Raw genomic sequence first — 11,765 nt, 5'->3', positions numbered from 1 at the left:
AGAGAAAAAGAGCTAAAGAATGGTTGGAAAAGCTTGAGTTTAGTGAAAAATCAAGGGTTTCACTCAAGATTGCTCCAATTAAGCTTTTTTTCTCCTACTTTTCTTTACTTTGCTATATATATTACAGATTTTGCTATCATGGAAGCCATGTGTGGTTGATTTTCTCTTAATTTGGTGTAGCTATGAATTGATTCTTAGATTAAAGCATGTTTGGATCACTTATTTGAACTTAATATTAGTTTTGTTTACTTAATATTGTGCTTATTTGTCTACTTAATGCTTGATCACCATTGAGTGTGAATTTGGGGGTTTAGATTTTTCCTTGGAAGAGGAAAATCTAAACTAGATCATTAGATTGAGTAATGTAGGATTAAAATTTATTCTAATTTGCCAATAGGATAGGAATATACCTATTGAACCCATATAATCATATTAGAGTGGATTTATGCATTTTTTCCTCTTGGGTAATTATGTTAGGAATAGCATATTAATTCAAGAGAGGGGTGTAATTAATCAAAAGATAATTATTCCTATTAATACTCTAGATTAACAAATTAATATTAAGTAAATTTAATCGGGTAATTACATTCTCTATGAATTGAAGAAGGGATCAGCCACCTTAGGTTGCCTTAATTGTTGTGGTTGTTGAAATTTTAATTTTAGTGCATTTTTCTAATTTTAATCCTTATTTTGCAAAAATCAAATTCATATCTTGCTTTTCTCGACCTTGATTTGCCACTTATTAATTATTAACCGTACACTTGCGGTAAAACACATTTGTGTATATCAACTTAAAATTAGTTAGGAAAATAGCAAAGAACTGTCAATTCCTTTCTAAAATAAGAGAATTAATGAAGAAAATAGTGAAGGACTATCAATCTCTCTTTAAAATAAGAAAATTAGCGAGGGATTCTATCTCTAACTAATTATTACAAAAAAAGTTAACTTTTGGCAATAACTTTTAATTATTTAGTTATTTTTATTTAAAAATAAAAATTAAATTTTAAAATTAACTAAACTATCCATAATAAAATTATTTAATATTTAATATTTTATTCATTTAATATGTGTGTGTGTTTTTATAATATATTATTTGATATATTTATGTAGTTAAATAATATATATTTAATTATCATATAATGACTGTGGGTACTTTTTAGTTTAACTGGTAGAAAAGAAGAGTATAAGGTTTGGAAAGTAGGAAGTCAAAGATTGAAGTCTTAGTTTTAGTATAAACATAATGAATATGTGACATAGTAAGGACCAAGTGACATGAAGCAAGGTGAAAAATGATAAATCATAAATTGTCGCACATGTGATAGGTGATAGGGCATGAAATGGTAGGTAACATGACAATTGTTGAGGCATGAGGTTATTAGTAACATGTTATAAGTTAATGCACACATAACGAATAATGTGACATCACTATTTTTAAATTAGCAACAAATTAGTGAGAGACTAATCCCTTGCTAAAGTTATCAAAGTTTGAATAGCGAGGGATGTGGTCCTTGCTAAAAATTAGTGATGAGTTAAATCCCTCACTAAATTCTTAGCTAATTAGTGAGAGAAATATGATATTTCACTAAATTTAACGAGCCCTTTTTTAGCTACAAATTTAATAAAGAACAAAATCTTTCGCTAAAATGTAATTTAGAGAGGGAAAATGACATTATCCCTCACTAAATTTCATTTTTTAATAGTGTTATTTATAATTGAAATATTTTTACTTTTAATTATTAAAATAATTAATAGAAGGTCATTTATGAATTTAATGATCAAAGAATTAAGGTCTATAAGTGTCATTTTTACATATTCAAAAAAACTAAATTTTCCTTTATTCAAATATTACATTTGAATTTACAAGTCAAACTCACCAATTTAAGTAAACTTTTGTTAATGATATAAAATTGGATAATAAATTTGTAAGAGGTTACCTTTATAAATAAATATTTATTAAAGTATATAATTAAATAATTAAAATACAAAATATAAATATATATAATTTTATTTAAATATATGTATTTCAAATATAAATTATTAAAATTAAATTCATCTACATCAATAGATTATCATACTCAACAAAGAAATTTTAAAATAGGGCAATTTATTTTTATATTTCTTATTTTTTATTAATATTATTTTTTCTTTTTGAATTTTTTTCTTTGAACAAGGTCTTACCATTTTTCTAAGCCAAGTTACTCACTCAATTTGGTAAAAAATTAACAAGTTTAGCAAGTTTAATCTAGTTACTTGCTAGTTTAGTTAAGTTTGCATGTAACTTGAGTTTATGAACAAGTTGTTATAATTTTATAAGTTACGTATATTAAAAACAAGAAACTTGAAGAGTCAACTTGTGAGTTTGAGAACAATACTCTTAGGATTGCAAGTGAATCTTCTCAATTTTTACATTAGTTATTCAAATTTAACATGTGAATATATAATCAATTTCTTTGATAGGTAAGAGATAATTTGATCTTTTTACTATCTTTTAGCAAATTTATCACACTTATTTATTAATAAATCCTTTATTTGGGACTTGGCTGTAATCCCAGAGCCTTGCCATTTGTGCTTCAGCCATGTAGAGAAAGCATAGTCTCAATCAAATCAAATAAATTTATCTCAACTTAACTTTTAACATATATTCTTTCCCGTCTCTATTATAAATCACTATCTCATCAAAAAATTAAGAAAAGACAGTTGCGTTATTAACTTTATTTGAAAAGTAGAATAAATTTTAATTTTATTCTTATTTAAATGAAAAATGTTCAAGTTTCCATTACATTATTCTCTCATAATTAATGAGTTTAAATAATGATAATATTGAAAAAATATAATTAATATGGATAGTTTGCCTCGTATTAATTAATGACCATTAGCTTAATACATGCTTTTCACCGCTATCTCCAAGATACTATATGTGATTCCCATACATGTGTGGAACAAACTTATAATACCAAAAAAAATATAAAAAGAATAATACAAAGCTGACAAAAGGAATTAATAAAAACAAGCAAAACGTGCAACCGATATGCAAGTCAAATTCATCAAATCTCATCACCATTTATAATCTTGATTTCTTACAAAAATTATAATGACTAATACATTGTTACCCAAGTTTGTCCTAATGAGGTGATATGTTCATGAGGGTATCATATTTCAGGATCATAATGAATCAAGAATATTTCAATAAGATGCAATATATATTGTTTGGAGAATCAATTATGTGGTTTACAAGTTTTCTCATGTGAACATGATTATTCACACCTTGAATCAAATAACTTTGAATCTACTCATGAAGAGCTTGGTTGGATAATCGTGGTGTGGGAATAGCAATCAGAGGTGTTCTCTTCTTTAGCACAATGCCAAACTTAACAGAGATATCCAACTTTTGACCTTGAGGCACTCTCCAATCAAATGAATGCATTAATGTTGCAACAAAATACAACAAATTCTTCTCAGCCAAGGCTATTCCTGCACATATTCTTCGTCCAGACCCAAATGGTAAATAACTGAAGTCATTACCTCTGAAATCCAACCGTGAATCTAAGAACCTAGAAGGATCAAAGTGTAAAGGATTGTCCCAAACAAAAGGGTCTCTATGTATTGCCCATACATTCACAAAAACACGAGAACCTTTGGGGATTGTATAGCCTCCTATAGTAGTAGTTTCACTTGGACAATGAGGAACTAACAGTGGAATAACTGGATACAACCTTAGAGTTTCTTTTAGAATGGCATGTAAGTATGGAAGCTTGTGAATATGAGACTCTTCTACTACGTTATTTTTTCCCACTACGCTTTCCAATTCTTGTTGGATCCTTTTCATCATGTCTGGATTGGACATAATTTCAGTCATTGCAAACTCAATTGTGTTTGCAGATGTGTGAGTCCCACCCACTACGATGTCCTGTTCACATGGAAAGTAATTAGTAATAAACTAGACCACCTCCCCATATGACCTTGTATTAATTTATAAATAAAATAAAACAATATATGCTTGTTTTTTGATTGCATTTTATTTTTAATTCCTAAAATTTTATTTTGTTATTCCTAATCCCTTTAGTTTGATTCGTCTCAAATGTTTGCCCCTATAATTTTTAAAATGCATAAAATAAAGACCATGAGCTGTCATTGACAGAGTTAATTTGTCATGGTAAACATAAGTTGATATGAAAAAAAAATTGACCGGGTTTGATTGAAAATAAAAAGTAAGGGGAAAAAGCTAATTTATTTTATATTTTACTTAATTAAACAAAATGGAGGAGACAAATGAAAGAGAATCTGGCTACAATAACTGCAAATAGAACAAAAAAATGTGAGAGAGGAATGTATGACTAAGTATACATCAGGAAATGAGTGTTAAAATAGTTAAGTACACCTCACTAATAAAATAAATTTCAATGGCGCCATCTCATGATTCTTATGTACATTTTTAAAACTATAAGGATTAACATTGCAAACGGATCAAATTAAAGGGATTAGAATAGTGAAAATTATAGGAATTTTAAAAAAACACAATTAAAAGATAAGGACCTATTGTTGTATTTCCCCAATTTATTATAAGACATTTTTTTATGTACTACACTAGATTTGAGATAAAAACTACATTATTTATCACTTGTAAATAAAAAATAAGGGCTGCCACTTTAGATTGTAAAATGATAATCCGAACTTAAAAAGGAAGGCCCTTTTAAGTCCTAAAGTAAAAGGGCAGGTCCTTTTAAATCATTTTATAATTTTTTAAATTTTAATATAAAAATTAAATACTACACTAATATGTTATATGAAATAACTTTGTGGAACCACTTTTGAGGCTCCACAAAAAGAAGGATGAAATTATATTGATGTTAATGACATTGAAAATTATTAAGATTTCGCTAATAATAATAGCAAAATTTGATAGTTATCAGTGTTGATTTTGTGATATTTTTTTATTATACTTAAATTTATTTTTATAGATTTAATGTTATGTGTAATAATTTTTTTAAAAATTTAAATACTTTTTTTAGATTTTTAAATTAAAAAATAAAAAATATGACCCTTAGGATCAGGTTGATCAAAATAGAGTTATGAGATATAATCAAGCTTTATGGGATTGCTCCGATCTTAATTGGCATCTCTATATCTAGTTATTCTACGTGTTTAGTCAATGTTTTAAAATGAAATGTCTTTTGTTGTCAAATTATTTAAAATGACATGTATATAAATAAGTAATTGATTTTTCCACTAACAATATTAAGACAATCATATCAAATATTTCTTATGATTAAACATATGAAAACATTGAAATAGATGAGGAAAAATACCATGAGGAGGGCCTTAATGTGAGCCATTGTGAGCGGTATTTTGGAACTTTCATCATCCTTCAATTTCAACAAGAAATCCAAAAAATCTATACTCTCTTCTCCGTTGCCACTCTGATCCTTGTTCATCTTCTTTTCTGTTGGTTTACCATCTTCTCGAAGATCTGATCGAATTGTTGAGCCAACAAACCCATCTGCTTCTCTACTCCCTGCAAATCAAACCTCGCCAACCCAAAAAAGAAGTCCGACAAGTTTGGCTTCCACTACAAAAAAATTGACTTTCAGCGGTGACATTTGTGGCGATAAAAAAGTCGTCACTGAAAGTTGAGAATCTATGATGACATTTGTCGCCGCCAAAAGTCAAAAAGTCACCGCTGAAAGTTTTTAGCGGCGACAAAAAGTCGCCACAATGTCGTCGCAAGAACTTTTATCGGGATTCAATCTGTGGCGATAAAAAAGTCATCGTTGAAAGTTGAGAATCTATGACGACATTTGTCACCGCCAAAAGTCAAAAAGTCACCATTGAAAGTTTTCAACGGCGATAAAAAGTCGCCACAATGTCGTTGCGAGAGCTTTGGTCGCTGATTCAATCTACGACGATAATAAAAGTCGTCATTGAAAGTTGAGAATCAGCGGCGATAATTGTCGCCGCAAAAACCACGCATCAGCGGCAACTATTTCTGTTTCCACTGAATGTTAAGTATTTGTCGCTGCTGAAGCTACCAAAAAGTTGTCGCTGAAAAGTAATGTTGGTTCACTTACATACATGACACCACGTCACCATCCATGTGGCACCCCACCTAATGCCATGTGGGCACCCCACCTAATGCTATGTGGCACCATGTCACTCTCCATGTGTCGCTCTCGCCATACGCCACGTGGTGCCATGTCACCCTCCACATAGGGCCCACCTTGCACCAAGCGACGCCATGTCATCCTCCATGTGTCGCCCCTCACCTCACATCACGTGGCCCCATGTCACTTCCATGTGTCGCTCTCACCACACGCCATATGTCATCATGTCATCAATTTATATTTTCATTTTGAAAGTTGTCTTTCTTCCTTTTGTGTCCAACCATTTTGCCATTGAGCTGGAATGAACCTGTAGTCTATTATTGCATAATTAAATATATATATATATATATATGTATACACACATATTATTAAACTATACAAACACACATATATATTAAATATTAAATATTATAAAATATCATTACTATCCTTAAATACTTTAATTTAATTCTTTCAATTTATAAAATTATAAATTATATTATTTATTTTGTTTTAAAGTAAACTATAAATATAATTGATACAATATAATTTGTATTATTTATTTTATTTTTTTTACTTCTTGAGGTTGTTATATTATTTATTTTAATATTTATATTTATAATTATAATATAAAAAATATCTAAGAATAAATAGTAAAAATACTGATAAATATACATTAGTAAAAAAATTATAAAAATGCAGACAATCAACGACGACACTAAAAAGTCACTGCTGAAAGTTGACTTTCAGCGACGACTTGTATGTCGTCGTTGAAACTTACAACATAATTTTTTTAAAAAAAATTAAAAAATGCTAACAATCAGCGGCGATACTAAAAAGTTGCCACTGAAAGTAAACTTTCAGCGGCGACTTGTATGTCGTGGCTGAAACTTGCAATATAATTTTTTTAAAAGAAATTAAAAAATGCTGACAATCAGTGGCGACACTAAAAAGTCATCGCTGAAAGTAACATAATTTTTTTAAAAGAAATTAAAAAATGCTGATAATCAACAACAACACTAAAAAGTCGTCGCTAAAAGTCGACTTTCAGCGGTGACTTGTATGTCGCCGCTGAAACTTGCAACATAAGTTTTTTTAAAAAAATAAAAAATGCTGACAATCAGCGACAACACTAAAAAGTCGCCGTTGAAACTTGCAACATAATTTTTTTAAAACAAATAAAAAAATGCTGACAATCAATGGCAACATTAAAAAGTCACCGTTGAAACTTGTAACATTATAACATATTTTAAAAAATGTTAACAATTAGCAGCGATATCGAATGTCGCCGTTGAAAGTTTGACAATCAACGGCGACTATATCTTGTCACACTTTCAGCGACATCTTTTTAGTATCATCGTTGAAAATCTTTTTTTTTTTTTTATAGTGTTCCCCAATAGCTCCGTCACACGCGCCACCACTTCCCTGAACTCTGTTCCAACAGTAACCCTCTCATTGCCTTCCACCGTCCCGCCCCATACCATGCCGGTGACCACGTTGAACGCCGTCATAAACATCTGCTCCCCAACATCCACCGGAGACCCGAACCGACTGTACAGATAGCCCACGGTTTTCCGAACCTCCTTGCGACGGAGCACGTAGACGGAATCCAAGTTAGTGTTGCTGAGCATCCACTGCACAAGCACTTTCCTCAACATTCGCCACTCAGATCCATGGGGAGTCCAAACTATGTCTCTTCCACCGTAGGTCGCCACCCTGCCGGCCACCGGAACGTCGCCGTTGGCGAAAATGACGTCATGGTCTTTGAGAACTTGACGAGCCATTGAAGGGGAGGACACGACGACGCCGTATTTGGAACCAAGTTGGAGCGAGAAGATGGGACCGTAGGTTTGAGACAAAGAGGTGAAGTATTTGTGAAGCTCAGGATCGAGAGATAGAAGATTGCCGATCAAGGGAAGGCCTGGTGGACCTGGCGGTGTGTCGGAGCCGTCGCGCTTGTTGAAGCAAAGCCATGCATACCAAGTGACTGCAAAAATGCCCCAGAAAGCAAGAAACACAAACGAGAAAAAATCCAAATGGGTTATGGCATCCATCAGGTTTTGAATCAAGGTTTTGAGAGATATCATTCTGAACACTGAGATGTCTCAACTCTGAAGCAAAGAGATAGTCAAAAAGACAATAAGAAGCAGGGCTATCAATAATTTCATCCCAAAAAAAAAATGAAAAAGAAAATGAAAAAGAAAGGCTATCAAATAATATCCTAGTCTAGTTTGTTTTAATGGTTGCGAGAGATTGCGTGCGCGACGTGCATTGCCTACTTGCGATGTAATTAAAATTCCTTTATTTAATTTAAACAACAAATATATAAAGGTGACGAAAACCCAAAAATACATTATTTGATTTAATCAGAATAAATCGGGAAGTGCGTGTAGTGTGTAAATACATGAGTAAAGGTGTTTTTGCCAAGAAAAAGAAAAAGAAAAAGAGAGCAAAGCTGTCCTCGCAATTTCTTCAACTTGCGGGCCCAGTGAACGTTATAAATATCATCATTGATCGCTAGGGGACTATATGGGTTGGTCTTTTGGGGGTCCGAAAAAATATGAATTGAATATTTATTTTTATATGAATTAAAAAAATTATTTTTTTTGTTTAAAAAGTAAGATATTTTTGATCAAATTTTACTTCAATAAAATAGTTATCTACTTTTTAATTAATCCTATTTTTTCGTATTTATCTTTATTAAATACTCTATAATAAATATAAAATCATTATTAATAGGGGTATTTTTAGAAAAAAGGCAATGATTATACTTTGAAAGACTAAATATGCCTTACATTTTTGAACATCTAACTCCTTAAAATTTTTTTTATATTTTTGAACGGAGGGAGTAACTCAACTCTATTTTTATAGATTGGTGGGTTAAATAAATTAATTTATCTATTTATTTATTATTAAATTTTTTAAAAAAATTACATAGAATTGAGAAATTCTAAATCATGCAATTAAAAAAATTCATATCATAAATATATGAAATTGATCAATTCATCATAATTCATTTTAAAATCCACTTGTCTTGTAGGTTTTTTTGACATATAACCTAAGGGGGCATACGTTGAAAATTTCCTTTTCCTTTTCCTTTTCATTTTTGAATTTTTTTCTGGTTTCTTTTTTTTAATTATTTCTGTTCAACCATGTGTTTTGGTGATCACAAAATCAAGAGAGATATATTTGTTATCTGTGTAGACTTAAAGAACTATTGAAGTGGTAAAACCTCCAAGAGTATGAAGATTAAGAAAAGACTTAGCATAAATAGGTTTTTAATTTTTTTAATTCAATATGAAAACTATAAAAGTTTAATCACATAGCTTTAAATGGTAATAATGCATCCATTTAGAACCAATCTTAGACTCATAATTTTTTTAAACTTAAGTGTCAAATCTTTAAAAGGCACCTAAACCTGTTGTGCCATCCACGCTAGATTTGGGAAGTTTCATGTCTATTTTGACTACCCTAAGTGCATATAAGTACTTAAGGATCATATTCAATCTTGAAGTAGAACAAATCTCGCTTGACTTAGACCATAGAGGTTAGACACTACACTATGAGCCATTCCACACCTGAATTAGAGTGATTCACGTGTACTTTGGCATCTAAGTGTGGGAAGTGTTTTGGAAATACTTCTGTGTTTTGATTCAAGCGTGAGTGTAGTTTGTGCTCACACTTGGATTGTCCTAGAGTATTAGCTCGAGTTTGTATAAGTGGCATTTCACGTCTAGATTAGGGTGATCCATGCTTGAAAAGGAACTTGCCCATTTTGGGAAGAAGTCTGATCCTAGAGAAGCATTGGTGATGTTCCATGTTCCACGCCTGAATCAAAATAATCCACGCTTGAAATGAAACTTGCCTATTTTTGGAAGAAGTTTGACCCTAGAGAATCTTATAACCAAACAAGCCAAATCAAGCTTGTTTTTTAGTGTTTCAATCGTGATTTGTCAACAGAAAGCTAGTTGCTTTTACCATTCATTCCACGCTTGAAAACTATAGATAAACATATAATTCTTATGTGAAATAACTTGTATTATTTTAATGTTGTTTTAGAATATAAGAGTAAATTATCATATTTTAAATAGATGTAGTAATGACAAATGTTTTGAAAGTAAATTTAAATAAACAAACAATTAGATATTTATTATGTAGTCTCATATAATTGAATTAAGGTATGTGATTTTTTATACATTATGTATTCTACATATTTTTTAATTTAATTGGATAAAAATTATTAAGTATATGAGATTAAATACATAAGTCATTTCCATTTTAATATATTGTTTTAAAAGATAATCATATCATAATATACTATTTTGAATGTCTATTAGTCAGGCCCAGTTATTCATGTATCTTAACAAATTCCGTATTAGTTATATGTGGAAATCAATTTGTTCTATTTTATTTCATTTTTATTAATGTTAATAATGTTATTTTGGAATATCAAAATCAAAATAATAAATATTTGATCATCAGATGACTATTCAAATCTTTATATTAGATATAAAAGAAAAAAATTTAATTGTAAAAATAAAATTGGTGAAAAAGCATTATTCAAACATATTAAGAAAATTAGCTAAATTTAGTTATTATGCTCCTTTAACAAGGTTTAGTATTAACTAACAAAGGTTAATCTAGCTGATAGGGAGTTGATCTATAATCTACAAGATTGTGAAATTAAATCTTGTTGTATATGCGAGGACCTTATTGGTGGGCAATATGTAAGTATCTCTATAAATGCTCTTTGACTCTGGAAGCATATCCTACTTTGGTGTACCACCAGGATCGAACTCATCTGAATTTTTTTGTTCTATAAAAAAGTTTAATATTAAATTAGTGTAATTTTTTCTCTCTACATAAGAAGGCCTTAAGGGTAAGACTATGTATATAAGTTTTTTCCCCCTTATAGAAAGGATAAGACTCATAGTATCAAAAAAGAGAAGATGATAAGACTTAGGTACTTAGTCATATATAAGGATTAAGGGATAATTTACTCTTAAACTATTAGTCCAAGAGTGCATGGGATCTTAAGTTTATTTTTGGATCAATGTTCCCCTTTAACCTTTGAAAGTGATGCAATATTACCTTTAGTATTAACAAAAATTAGCTTTAACCATTAGTTGATTAAAAACTTATTGAAAAGAAACTCACAACTTATAAAAAAGAAGAAAAAAAATTACATAAAAGGATCCAAAATTATAGACAATGACAAAAACATTGCAGAAAAAGGCTAAAAACATTTACTTGGTAAAATTTTTGAAGTTCTTTTTTATAATTTACCTATCATGGATAAGGTTAACCATTTGCTAACAATGGGGAAAAATTGTACCATTTTTTTTAGTAATGACCAAAAAAGTTAAAGAGAAATATTATACCAAAAATGAGTTTATGAATGCCTGTAGACCTATAGTTTAGGAGAAAACTTGTCATTTAACCTTATACATAATATACTTTTATCAAATCAAATTAAGATATGTGAAGTTTAATGTAAGGTTAAGGTGCATTTTTACCTTTGAACTTTTTCTTGTGGAGCAATTTTACTCTTATATTCATAAGTGAGGCAATTTTTCTTTTGAACCATTTTTTCGAGTAGCAAAGAAATCTTTCTATAAGATGTCTAGCACTCCTCAAAAAAAAAAATTCAGGGATAAAATTACCCCATTTATGAGTATAGGGGTAAAA

The 11,765-nt window shown here is 30.1% G+C and overlaps 1 protein-coding gene across 1 annotated transcript; it reads right to left on the bottom strand.

Moving 5' to 3' along the window:
- Positions 1-3,281: 3,281 nt before the first annotated feature.
- LOC129312176 (geraniol 8-hydroxylase-like) lies at positions 3,282-8,231 on the bottom strand. Its single transcript, XM_054954799.1, is given in 4 exon segments — positions 3,282-3,907; positions 5,307-5,429; positions 5,432-5,565; positions 7,471-8,231. Coding segments are annotated over 4 exon segments (1,572 nt in total). The 5' UTR covers positions 8,165-8,231; the 3' UTR covers positions 3,282-3,286.
- Positions 8,232-11,765: the final 3,534 nt, after the last annotated feature.

The sequence above is a fragment of the Prosopis cineraria genome, unplaced genomic scaffold (assembly GCF_029017545.1).
Source record: "Prosopis cineraria cultivar Desert tree isolate PC_DT_omini unplaced genomic scaffold, ASM2901754v1 PC5, whole genome shotgun sequence".
Lineage (NCBI taxonomy): Eukaryota > Viridiplantae > Streptophyta > Magnoliopsida > Fabales > Fabaceae > Prosopis > Prosopis cineraria.
The sequence above is the reverse complement of the archived record's forward strand: the minus strand, read 5'-3'. Positions and strand labels throughout refer to the sequence as shown.